At 45.3% G+C, this 12,827-nt stretch overlaps 1 protein-coding gene across 1 annotated transcript; it reads right to left on the bottom strand.

Moving 5' to 3' along the window:
• Nucleotides 1–3,644: 3,644 nt before the first annotated feature.
• naa30 (N-alpha-acetyltransferase 30, NatC catalytic subunit) lies at nucleotides 3,645–10,248 on the bottom strand. The gene is made up of 4 exons (XM_086188930.1): nucleotides 9,159–10,248; nucleotides 8,281–8,404; nucleotides 8,052–8,107; nucleotides 3,645–4,382 (listed from the first exon to the last, which is right to left on the bottom strand). The coding sequence occupies exons 1-4, from the start codon at nucleotides 10,014–10,016 to the stop codon at nucleotides 4,245–4,247; spliced, it is 1,176 nt and encodes a 391-aa protein (XP_086045056.1). The 5' UTR covers nucleotides 10,017–10,248; the 3' UTR covers nucleotides 3,645–4,244.
• Nucleotides 10,249–12,827: the final 2,579 nt, after the last annotated feature.

Genomic DNA, 12,827 nt, shown 5'->3' with positions numbered 1-12,827 from the left:
CAGGACAAACGTTACCAGTAAACCGTTCACTGGGAGAATTCATGACTGCAATTTAGGATGGCAGATGTCTCCGTCCCAGGTGAGGACGAGAGACGCGAGGTTTGTTGGAATAAACCACTTGGATAGCACAGCGGACTTCCAAAAACAACAACGAAAGATTAGTTCTGACCTGTGAACACTGAACTGGTATGTTGTTAAAACTCAAAAAAACAAAACAAACCCCAAGAAGATTTATTGTCTGCGAGCGTTAGGTAAACTACGAAACACCTCAAGCCAAGGCTGCAAACTGATATTGATGACAAAGCCCTTCAGTCTGTGGTCGAAACAGAGCGCCGCGGCAAATGTGGCAGGCCGTAATGCCCTTATAGAACTGCCAGAGTTTCACAGAATTGTAACAAAACAAACAAACAAAAAAAAAAAACCCAAAAAACAAAAACAAAATAAAAAAATCAGCTAGTCACTTCCTTTGAAAGCTAAAAACACTTCCTGGTTTGACAGAATACGACAGGTTTATTTGTTAAGGTGTTACCTATCCGCTCCTTTCATCCGACAGTAGCCGTTGCTGTGTTCCAGACCCAGACAGTGAGGGGACATTTGGGAAAAGAAAAACAAACAAAACCAAGCTTCCAACACAGGGATTTAGAAGATTTAAAGCCCTGAGAGGAGTTGGAAACAGGTGAGAGACGAGCAGAAAAGCAAACTGCTCACCACCAGAAAAATGCCTCTGGATGGGTTGACGTAGCACAGAAATCAAAAATAAACATACGTGATAAATCAATCGCCCACCCTTCCCGAAATATGATTCACCAAAAACAAAACAAAACAAAAACAAAAAAATCACAAACAAAAAAAAAAACCCAAAACCATGCGCTCAATATACCAGGTGAATAGAACACTTGTATACAAAAAAAAAAAAGTTCATCTGATTCATTGTTCCAAGTGCACACAGACACACACGTACGCAGGCTGTTACGAGGGTGGCAACTCTGTAAACATCTACTCTCCCTTTCAGTCAAGGGCTCCTGGGATGTAACGTCTCGGCCGGACTGTTCCAGAGGGAAATTAACCCAAAATATTGACAAGGTCCTGCAGTGTCACCCAGAATCCAGCTCATCGCCGCATAAAACTCATCCAAGTGTCCCATCAGCTTCACATCGCCAGTTTGTTCTGTAGTTTATAGATTTTAATGTGATTGCCAGGCTACTGAGCCCAAGATTGTCCATATTGAGGAAAAACAAAACAAAAACAGTACTTTGTGGGTATAAAGACGTTTTTTTCTTCTTTTGAGTAGATTGCACAAGACGTAGCCCCCCCCCACCACCACCACCAAATTTTAGTAATTAAAAAATAACTGATTTAAATTTGTCACCATGAGATATGACTTGTTCCTTTTAGTTCTCTATTTTTGAGCCAGTTATGTCTTGTGATGACAGTAACTTAACTAAAGGAAAAAAGTTATATCCCATGACCTGGAACGACTTTCATTTTCCCTCTACACCCACATTTCTTTTGCCCCCTCTATGGCCACTCCAGGACTCCGTACCAGGAAGTATCTTTCAGTTCCCACGACTCTGAGATTGCTCAGCAGGATAAAAAAAAAATCGCACATCCAGTTGCATAACTTGAGACACTGAAAGAGTTGAGTTGAAATTGAATTACAGCCATGAGGGTTGTTTCCCAATTGGAGAAGCTGATGCTGAGCTCCCGTCTATCAACCGGTCTGTTTCCTGTCTTCTTTAAAGGAACACGACAGCTTTTTTTTGGGAAGTACGTGTCTTCACCAGAGCCAGACAAGGAGACAGGATACTGGCTAACCAGTTGGCACAATTAACGGCAGTGGGTGGGTGAGCATACCTCAGTTGAAACTGTCTGCCTTCTTTATTACAATTGGGGCTGTGCATGATGTTTGGTATGAAATAAAGATCAAACATAACGAGACACGGTTGCTTTAGGAGGAACTACTTTCCTAGCTGGGCGTAGTAGCACCTCTAAAGCCCCGTTGTAACTTCTGCCAACCAAACAAAGCCAAACATTAGTAGGATGGTATGTTTAGATGAATCAAGATCCTGAGCCTCGTCAATTTGGAGACTTTAGATAGGGGTGTGCGAACACTCACCACCCACCTCCATTCATTATGCTAAGCAAACTGGCAGTCAGATTGTCTCAGCTTTCTAAGACGCACAGTGAAGAGACGGGTATCTATCTTCTTGTCTAGCTGTGGCGGGGAGGACTAACGTCTGAAAAGTTGTCTTGTCCCTTTAAATCAAAGCTCAAACCTCAATCCTGGAAGGCTAGAAATCACACAAACACCAGGAGTGTGTGTTTGTTTCTTAAAACAACTAGCAGGTCCTTGTTGTCCACATTAGGCTGAAAAAAAAAGGTTGTTGTGTTCTTGTGCGGGGGTCTCTGGAAGTAGAGAAATAAAAGTCTTGGGGGGGGGGGGACCACACCATTGTCAAAATAACAACACAGACACATTCAGACAGACAGACAGACAGACACAGAATGCAACAATGCAGCAATTTCCAAAGAAGTGCATCTGACATTTGTTCATTTTAAGAAAAAAAAAAAAAGCAGTGAAAGCAAACTTTCTAAGTAGCGTGGGTTGGAACGTCCGTGGGAATCTGACGCTGAAGATGTTAGCGAGGTTGTTATGCATCGAGCACCTGGGAAGTGCATTGTGGTCTCAGCTGCCAACGCGCAGCGTGAGGTTTAACAGGTGTATATTAGACATCTAAATAATCTGAAAAGCAAACAAAAATAATAAAATATAATCTGCTAAGAATACTTGCCTATTTTATTTTTTTATCGTCATGAAAACATAATCACACACACACACACACACACACACACACACGCACACACGCACACACACAGAGCATAGGTCACCTCCAGTCTGGTGCCGAGGCTGCAGACGTGGTGGAGAGTGCTGATGGACTAAGTGGCACTTGCAACGAGGACACTGATCATTTCGAGGAGTAAACTGAGATGGCTAGGACCCAGTTTGACCACACCATTATTGGCAGAAAGGCTCAATTTTCTCCTTTTGGGGGGTGGGGGGTGGGGGTGGGGGGGGGGGGGGTTGCAGCAACTGGCAGTGAATTTAGGGGAGGTCTGATCTGCTAAAACAGGAAGCAAAAAAAGAAGAAGAAGAAGAAGAAAAATCCTCCAGGGTTTGATGACTTTACACTGAAGCAGAGAGGGCAACGCTTGAGCTGCTAATGGAGTGATTTGTTGATCTGCACCAACATACTGACACCAAGGGGGGGGGTCGGAAGGGGAGCCTCAGACTGGGTTAATCAAAACACACACACATGCACGCCTCATGCACGCACGCACGCACACACGCACACTCTTCACACTCACATTAAAATAAATGCATGCTTATCTTTACAGGCTTCAGTCTTGGAGGCAGGTGATGGAGACAGCTGCAACAAGTGGACAGGTTGGGAAACATTTGGAGGAGAGTGCGCCCACACACACACACACACACACACACACACACACACACGCTCACAGTGAAACTCATACACACAGACACGAGCTCGCCCACCCCCCCTCCAAAAACAAAACAAAAAAAACCCCACTAACAAAAAAACACGAGGCTGTACAAACACTCTTCCGCCCCCCCCCCCCCCATCCAACTTACAAGGTTAAAAAAGAAACACAAAAATAAACTCCACAAATAGTTTCTTCCCAGTCTGTGTTACTGCCCCGCCTACTTGGTTCACGCGGTGTTTTCTTCAAGTTTGTTTTGTCTTGAGTGCCGCAGGATGATTTGGTGTGGCCTCCTGTCCTCTGCGGTTCGGACGCCTGTCCTCACCTGAGCTGCCACACACACGCCGGACACTCAATGCGGCTTCCAAGCTCGAAGGTCAAAAAAGAAAAAAGGAAGAAAAAAAAAAAAAAAAAAAAGGTCATCTAGTCCTCAGTCAAGGTCATCCCAGAGACCACCCTCACTCGCCCCAGGGGCCCCTTCATGAAAACATCTGGAGGGATTTCAGTCCGTTTCTACCAAAACAACAGTTGTTCAAGGTCAAGGACAAAAATAGGGTGTGTTTGCGTGTCTATGCATACCTATGTGCATACTCTTTGCATGTTTGTACACAGGTGTGTGTGTGTGTGTGTGTGTGTGTGTGTATAAGAGTGAAATGACCAGGGCAGAACTGAGGCTGTCAAGCTGATAGTGTATAAGGGTGAACAGCACATGCTGTCCCGTCCTCCCCCGTCCCCTCTTCTTTCCTTTAGCGGAGCCACAGTTTGAGCCGCAGTGCGTCCACTCCGTTCAGGTAGTATCTGAACAGCCGCTTGTCTCTGACAAAACCTAAGTTCTCGTAGAGCTTCAGAGCTGATTTGTTGGTGATCTCAGTCTCCAATACAACCTGCGGACAACAACAGGGGGGTGTTATGTTTGTATTTGTGAGACTCCAGTCAAACTTGTTCTTTTCAAATAAACAGATATAAATCCGGTCTCTTCGGGGAGAGCTGAGTAAAAACTTTATCCGAGCTTAGCGCAAAGACTGGCGCAGAGGAACCAATTAACCTTCATCATAAGAACTTTAAATCGATCGTGGAACAACTCCCAAACTGCTTTAGACCTTTAAGTACGTCTTGGGTGATCCAATCAGAAGTGGACGGCTTAAAGTATTCAAGTTCACGCCGGCCATCAGAATGCATCGCCACAAGCATCTTGAATGATCACTAATGATCAGTTGTCCCATTCCTGCTTTATATGCAAATAAACACACACTTTTTTTGGGCTGTGAGAATGATCGCTTCATTTACTCGCTGGGGCCATCAGGTGGTATAATGTCTCCCTGCCGTGTGCTGGGACAAGTCAACAGCTTGAGAGAAGGAGAAACTTTTCGTAGGAAAATCTGCTGGGGAGCTCAGAAGGCAAACTGAACCTGGTAGTTCCAGAAGTCTTCGTGCAAACACTGAAGAGCTCCACTACAGTAACACAAACAGCAGCTGCAAACATGCGCTCCCAATCTGCATGGCCACTAGGGGGCAGCACAAACCAGTTATGGATACAACTGATATTCTGAACCATCATTTTAATTTAAATGGAGCTGTTTTTTGTGAACAGCAGCTTCTTTACGCAATCAGTACTTACATAGCAAAAAAAAAATGTATGTACGTACACACACACACATGTGCATGCATGTATGTATGTAGGTGCGTACACACACATATACAGGTATAAAATCACACTTCAGTCCACTCATGAGTCCAATATTCACTCTCCTTTAGCTCTGTTTGACCCTCTTCCCCCTATACACACCTGCTAGCATGCTGGTATTTGAAACCCAGGTAAACCTGCTAAAGAAGTTTGGTTCTGCTGTGATTGTGAGTAGACAAGCGGTGCCTCTCTGTGGTTTTTTTTTTTCTGGTTTGGCTCAGTCCCAGACACAGTCACCGGACAGGAAGGAAGAAAAGGCTGTTAACAAAACAGCTCCTGCGTTTAGTGTCTCGGGCCTTGTAGACTCTTTGGTGTCTGTAGTTAAAGCAGCATTGAGAACAGTGTTGCAGTTTCTATTCTTTTTTTTTGCTCCGGTCTGTTTTTCGATCTCATCACCGACCGAGCAGCGTTTAGAGTGCCGTGGCTTGAACACGGATGGCCCATATATGTGGCTGAGATGACACATAAAACCGCGTATGTTACCGGTGGAGGTGACAGGCTTTCATTGGCTCTGTGTATCTTGTTGATCCCCAACAACCCACAGAACGTGAATCCAGATTGAAAGCATTGCAAAACAGCAGCGCAATAGCGTGTTAACCCTGGTTTTGCATTGCCGACTAAGCCGCCAAACACCCGTGTCTACTGCAGAGTCATTTGACCAGAGAGTCAATGGCGATTTAATCTTATTCCATTGCAAACAAAAGCAAATGTTAGCAGTTTTTTTGGCCACTGGGAAAAGAACTCTTTTTTTTTTTTTTCTTTTCTCTTCTCTGTCTCCAACAATGCCTGAGGTAAATATCTGCCTCCCTGGTTGCTAAATGCTCCACTGTGTGCACCAGCTACTTGCTAACTATATCTGTTTGCAGTTTGGAACAGAGCTGCAGCTTTTTATTGCTTAATCTCTGACAAAAGCTGCCTGCAGCGGTATCCAACAATGCTCTTACAGCAGCGAGAGCGAAGCTGAGCTGCAAAGTCGGGTGATAATGCCACTGACATTTCACACCCTCATTAATTACGCTGTTATAATGAAGAACATTAATCGCAGCTACTTCAAAATTGCATGGCTGTCAAAGAGATTGAAGGTATAGTCACTGAACAACAATAACGTGGGGTTACTGGTGTGCTTGTTCCTTTGCTTTTTGGGTGTCAAGGATAGTGAGGCTACAGCATACTTTGATGGCTGTATTAACTGTAATTAGACCAATCAAAACCTGATCCTGTTATTGCTGCAGTATTTCGTCTCTCTCGGCTTGCGAGTGCTGCTGGGTGACTCTCCTTTAAGAGTCTGGCTTGACAGTGCAGCGTTCCACCGCAGATGTGAGGGATGTTTTTAAGTGCATGAATGTGAGAAATGATTCGGGCGCAGCACTGAGTGACTTCGTGGAGACAACGAGCTTGAAAAACAATAAACAAAGCAGATCTGCTCATCCACCATTAATAATGACCATTCGCAGTGAACTGTATTCACGTTGCAGCGACATTCCTCTGACGTCACGCTTGACAGTGCCACTGCACCTCCAGACTGCAACTTGTAAATGTAAAAAAAAAAAAAAAAATCAGGCAAATTTACATAATCTAATAGCTTCATTGGTTGACCAGTAACAGAAAACCCAATGGACGGGAAAATCTGGAGGGCCATGCGGACGTATTTCAAGGCAAGACAACGTTTTTTGATGATCCATTAGCTTCTTTTAGCGTTCCACTGCTCCCTAGCTAACATCTTTGTGCTGCATAATACAACAGGAATGGAGTAAGACAACATTTTGTGTGACTGTATATTCACTGTAACACCTTTTTTTCCCCCCCGAGTGACAATAATTTAAACCACATAAAAGATCTACTCAAGCAAGAGCTGTCGGTCTCTGGCTGAAGGTGCGTCTAGTTCGCCTCTTCACGCCACGCAAAACACGTCCTATTAAAGGTCTAGGACACACTTCTGGATCTGAGTCATTACTCAGACATATTTGAACCATATGCCAAGTAACACTAAGTTGCTCCTCTTGAATCACGGAAAACAACAACTGGCAGTCTTGGCTAGGTTGAGTGGTCGTGTTTGCTGAAACTCAAAGGATTGTCAAATGTGTTGTTTAACGGTGAACTGTAACCCCGTGTCCTTCTGGGTTTTTACCAGCTCTTCCATCAGTCGCTGGTCAACTGGGAAGCGCTTAAAAATCTAACAATTTGCAAGAGTCACTGTGATTTTATGAGCTGCAGCCTTGAAGACGGCGGAATAATATTATCAAGCATTCTAACATCCCACCCTGACGGTCACGCTCAGGGAAACCGGTTGGCTCTTGCGAGCGCCAGATTTGAGCTCCGCAGCCACATCTCGATCGCCTCCGATATAAAATCATCACTTGACAATCAGCCGGACAAAACATGAATCATCATCGCCTGTCAAATCCAGTCAAAGAACAGCGAAAATGTCCTTTTCCACTGAGAAACTCCTCTAGTTTATGCTCCGGTTTTTGCTTATTTCTGCAATAATGGCAGCCGTCTTTTATTTTACTGACATTGACGGTTGCTGCTTTGAAAGACGCCATTTTCTACCGCTCTCTTCTGCCGGCAACAGCCTAAATTCAAGTCATCAACTACGAGAACCAATCGAGGGCTACGTGACTGCCAGAGGGCAGAAGAGCAGCTGGAACACAGTCCTGATTGGATCGATTAGTTCCTAATCTCTATTTTGGAGGGATCCAGATGTTGCTGCAGAGCTCAGGAGAAGCGGGCGGAATCACCAGATTACGACACAGGAGGAGCATGACTGCCATGTGAATATTCAATGGGTGTGTTCAACTATCATTTGCAACAGAGATGAATGTTAAGAGTAGCACTGTCCTGCTGTGGAAATGAGTCCTGGAACTCTTACTTCGTCACAGTCGCCCTCCACCATGGCATAGATGGCCTTCTTCACCAGATTAGTACCTGGAGCACAAGAGGCCAAGTCAGTGATGGCATGAGAAGAAACACACATCAGCTCTAAGGCATCACGAATGCAAACCAACCCACCGTGTATAACAAACATAAATGTTGTATAAAGGCAGTTGGTGGTCAAAGAAAGGAAGGCAATGCAGAACTTTGTCAATGTTGTCTCTCACCGATGCTTTTCCTTCTGTGTTTGGAGTCCACGGCCAGCATGGCGATGTAGCCACGTCGGAACATCTTCTTGTGCATGTCAAGCTTACATACAATGGCTCCGACACACTCCTGCTCCACCATGGCCTGCGATGCACGCACACACGCACGCGCACACACACACACACACACACACACACACACACACACACACCGCTGTTAGGGCCTCAGTGTTTTTATATAAACCTTGAAACAGTTCCCCAGCAGACCCTGTCATTGTGCTGTCTCTCTTAGCTGACCTCTGACCTCAACTTCACAGCACTTCCTCTTATGTCACAAGCAGCTTTCCAGACAAACTGGAAACTGGGAGACTTATGACCTCGACGCTGGACGAAAACACAGCGTTGCTCTGAGTAGAAAATCTTCTCTAAAAAAAAAAAAATGCAGGTGCAGGATAAAACACCTACTCTAAACACACTGCTGTCTCATCACAGAAGACAAGCAACCTACAGAAAGAGTGTGTGCGTGTGAGTGAGACAGCTAAACAACTTACAAAAACTAAGGATTTCTTAAAGTCTTTTAAAACAAAACGACCGTAGTAAACTGACCTGACAAGAGACCCCAACAATAGATCAGTAAGACACACGCAGCCAAGACAATTGTACCTTGTCAACACTTAGAATGACTCAATACAGACATCCCAGTTACTGAGCAGTCAGACATTTACGTTATCAATACACAACAGAACAACGTCCTGTTGTTAACCGGGTCACACAAACCAGTGTGAATCTGAGGGTGTGAAGTCACACCCAGGCACAAACATGAAGACAACTTCAGACATCAAACTCAGTTGGAGAGTAAATGCATTTCCTACACAACCGCCTTGGTTTGTCCTACTCACCAGGAAGCAGAGCTGCGGCCAGTTGTGGATGAAGTACCTGTACGTATAAATGGAATAAGGCTCAGACAAGTCCTTGGTGATCAGTCTCATGATCCACGGCATCTGCAGCTCGGACTCGTAGCGCACATAACAAATACCGTGGCTGTCCTCTTCCGCTCGGCCGGGGGAGCTGCTCAGATCGAGTCGCGCCAGCTCCTCCGCCGGCGGCTGCTGCTGCTGCTGCGGGTCAGCGGGGCTCTGCCCACTGCCGGGCCCGGCAGCGTCTGGAGGCTCGTCGCTCGGAGGTCTCGGAGGCTGCGTGTGGTCAAACTCCTCTTTCTCTTCGTCCCCGGGGTGACTGTGGACCGCGTCAGTTCGTGAGAACCCCGGCATCCCGTTCATGCTATTGTTAACGAGGTGAGAGTGACTGCCGTTTTTAGAGAAGGGGCTGTGGCCTTCGTATTGGCAATGCTCACTATTGTTTCTGGCGGCTGGCGCCCCGTCGTTTCTGCTGTCACAGTTTTCCACGGACGGTCTCGGATTGTCAGGCCGGTTTCCTGTGTGCTGGTGGCCGTCACCTTCCACCGAGGGACTGGCCAAGCCGTTTAGCTGCTGCTGCTCCTGGGCTTGCATTTTTAGGTGCAGCGCCGCCGGGCTAGCTCGCGCTAGCATGCTTTTCTGCTTCTTCTTAACCGACTCTTTGACTTCGGTTACCGGCTGCGACTTAATCCCTGTACCGGCGGGTACGCAGTCCTCCCTGTGACAACCGGGCACTCCGTCTTCCTCCACCGGCTCCACGACCCCAGCCCCAGGATAAGGAGGAATTTCAGCCGGGGATGCAGGCAGTGCGCTACTAGGCCCAGGCGGCACTGTGGCCATCCCACCGCATTAAGGTGGAGATTTACGGTTGGAAAACGTTGAACACACTTTCATGAACAAGGCCAGTGAATATACAAAAACAACGTACACGTTTCTTCACCGAATATTGCATAAATCCGAGGCTTACTGGGAGGGATAGTGTTTCAGCTGGCGACGTTAGTCGCTGCTTTCTCCTCGATCTCCCTGCTGCCGCAAAGTGCTGTCGCAGCAAAGGCCATTGCAACACCAGGCAGTGACGTTTTACGACAGTGGTGTAACGCTTGAAAGGAATGCTACTGGAACTTTGACAGGCCTTATTTTTATTCGATCGTTTTAATTATTTTGATCTTTAACTGCATTTTTCATTTATTGTAAGGCAATAAATAATGAATAGTAACCTAAATGGTGGTTGAATTAATTTATATTTCACTCAGTCAAATTATGTTATTTAATTGATCACCCTGTAATAAGTTGTAACGTCACAAAAGTGGGTTTTATTGAATTTGTTTTGAACATTTGGACCATATCATGAGATTTAAAGGAAAATGATTAATTTTTAGTTTTGTTGAAAACCGGCATTTGTACAGTGCCATTTAGATTTTTAGGCTTGCTGTTACTCCTGTTTATAAGCTCAAACATATCATACCTCAGACCAAGTCTTATGTGTCTTAGGTGGTTTAAGAATCTTGAAGAAGCGACGGGGTGAACGATCAGGTCAAAGCCCAATGTGTTGTATACTCCTCCTCCAGCAGAGGGCGCCAAATCGATGGTGAATTTGGATGGAGTTTTTTTTTTTTTTTTTCCCCTTCCTCTTTTTCTTCTTATCCTTGTAGCAACACTGTGGTTTCCCCAGTAGATGTCACCAGCAGATTAGTTTCGCTGACTTTTCTTCACCAGCCTGCTGGGATTCCTCATCCGGGAAAGTGAGAAGTTCAAGGACACTCAGTTTTTGACAGTAAGCTTCTCGGATGAGCAGTAACAGTTTACAGACTCTCTACATTCAGGCCATTACTTTTCCAAAGGTAAACACCTTCTTTTCACCTATCAACTCCCTGAATCCAACATTATCTTTGTATTTTTTTTTTTTTGGCAGATTAAAATGTTACAAAGTTTACATGCTTTTAAAGACACCAAAATGCACTTTCCCTTCCCTGAGCTTTTGACTATGACCAGGTCTGCTGGATGGTAGCTAGCGGCTGCGTCACCACGCCAAAGCCTAAACAATGTCTCTATCGCAATCCAACTCTTTTGACAAGAAAAAAAAATGCATTAAGCAAATAAACATTTTCATTCTCAAAGTTATTTCGGTTCTTTAATGCCCCCCCCCCCCCCCACACACACACACACACACACATACATTTGATTATGGACCTGATGAGGTGCACCGGTGCTTCAGTCAAAAGGAAATGTAACATCGTGACCCAGTGTTTGATTTGCATATTTCTCGTTGTGTGTGCATGGTCACAGCTTGGAGATGAACAGGACACAGACCTTCATCTCTTCACCCAACGTAACAGAAACAACAACATCCAGTTAAAGCAGGTGTTAGAGTGACAGAAATGTCACCCACGGATACCAAAGACGAAGGCTGATCACCTGACCCGAATCAGCTGAGAGGGTTCGAGTGCAGTCAGCGGTTGCCATGGTGATGATAACTGATTAGTTTCTACAGTGTGAGGCAAGGATTCAGCTGAGAGACACCTCTTGAACTCTAATTTCTAGGGGAGGAAAAAAAAGTCAATTATTACCAATTTTAAGGTCTCACGCAACACTGGCATTAAAAAAAACTGAACTGCGGGTGAAAACGTGTACCTTGTGAGAGAAGACAAATTCACCTTCTTTCGAGAAAAGAGTGCGATTTATAAAATTCGAGGCTGTGATTTCAAGAGATACTTTTGGCAACGATTAAGTGCCACGGGTCCCATCGCACCGCCGCCTCCCAGAACCCCAGCATGCGCGTGAGAAGAACACGTAAAAGGCATCATATTATGAGGTGTGATGCTTTTTTGACCCGTGACCTCTTACACGTGAAGATGTACATGTATAATCAACTGGCTATAACACTGAAAAAAAAGGATTTTAGCCCCAACTCAGATAGATAGATAGATAGATAGATAGATAGATAGATAGATAAATGCTAGATATGTAAAGACAGAGAGGCCCATTTTGCCTGTAGAAAGCGACGCAGAGATAGACCGCTGGAGCGACGGCCCTTTGAAAGCTAAGCCTTGGGGCTGAGAACTCTCTGAAGAGCTGGAATCAGACATGCACAATCAGTTCCCCTCTTCAAATCTCCTTTACAGGCCTATCTACTTGAACAGGCTTCTCTTAATTACTTTCTCTATCACTTAGCGAGCTGTGCCTGGGACTCTGAGCAACGTCTTGCCAGGGACACTTGGCTGGTTTGAACCCATATTTATATATCTTCTTTCTCACAATCCTGTCCCGTACCTTCTCTACCACCCCCCCCCCTCCAAACCGCCACCTCCTCCCCCCACCATCGCCTCCTTCTTTTTTTCCCTCCTGCTTTCATTGTACACTGTCTCTCCGTGGCTCTTGCCATCCTATCACTATCCTTTTCCAAATATCTCCAGGGTGTCGGTTGCATCATGTGACTGGTGTGCTTGTGATTACAGAGGTTGGCACTCGTACTCAACTGAGGAAGAACCAAAAATACCTTGAAAAGCATGTAAATAAGTACGGTCAGTGAGTTGAGCACTGAGCGTATGATTTGGAGGTTTATGCATTCGGAGAACCCAGGCTGACATCGAAACCCAAACACCCTCCCTGTCTCTCTGAACTGGTCTCAGGGGCTGGAGGCCAAGCTTTGGA

The sequence above is a fragment of the Aulostomus chinensis genome, chromosome 20, assembly GCF_037954235.1.
Source record: "Aulostomus chinensis isolate RoL2024-O1b breed Wild chromosome 20, RoL_Achi_v1.0, whole genome shotgun sequence".
Lineage (NCBI taxonomy): Eukaryota > Metazoa > Chordata > Actinopteri > Syngnathiformes > Aulostomidae > Aulostomus > Aulostomus chinensis.
This window is presented reverse-complemented; position numbering and strand designations above follow the sequence as displayed.

Coding starts and splice junctions, on each gene's coding strand:
- naa30 (XM_086188930.1), bottom strand. CDS start 10,016: ATGGCCACAGTGCCGCCTGGGCCTAGTAGCGCACTGCCTGCATCCCCG. Junction 8,405..9,158: donor GGCCGCAGCTCTGCTTCCTG/GTGAGTAGGACA, acceptor CGTGCATCGCAG/GCCATGGTGGAGCAGGAGTG. Junction 8,108..8,280: donor ACACAGAAGGAAAAGCATCG/GTGAGAGACAAC, acceptor CTTGTGCTCCAG/GTACTAATCTGGTGAAGAAG.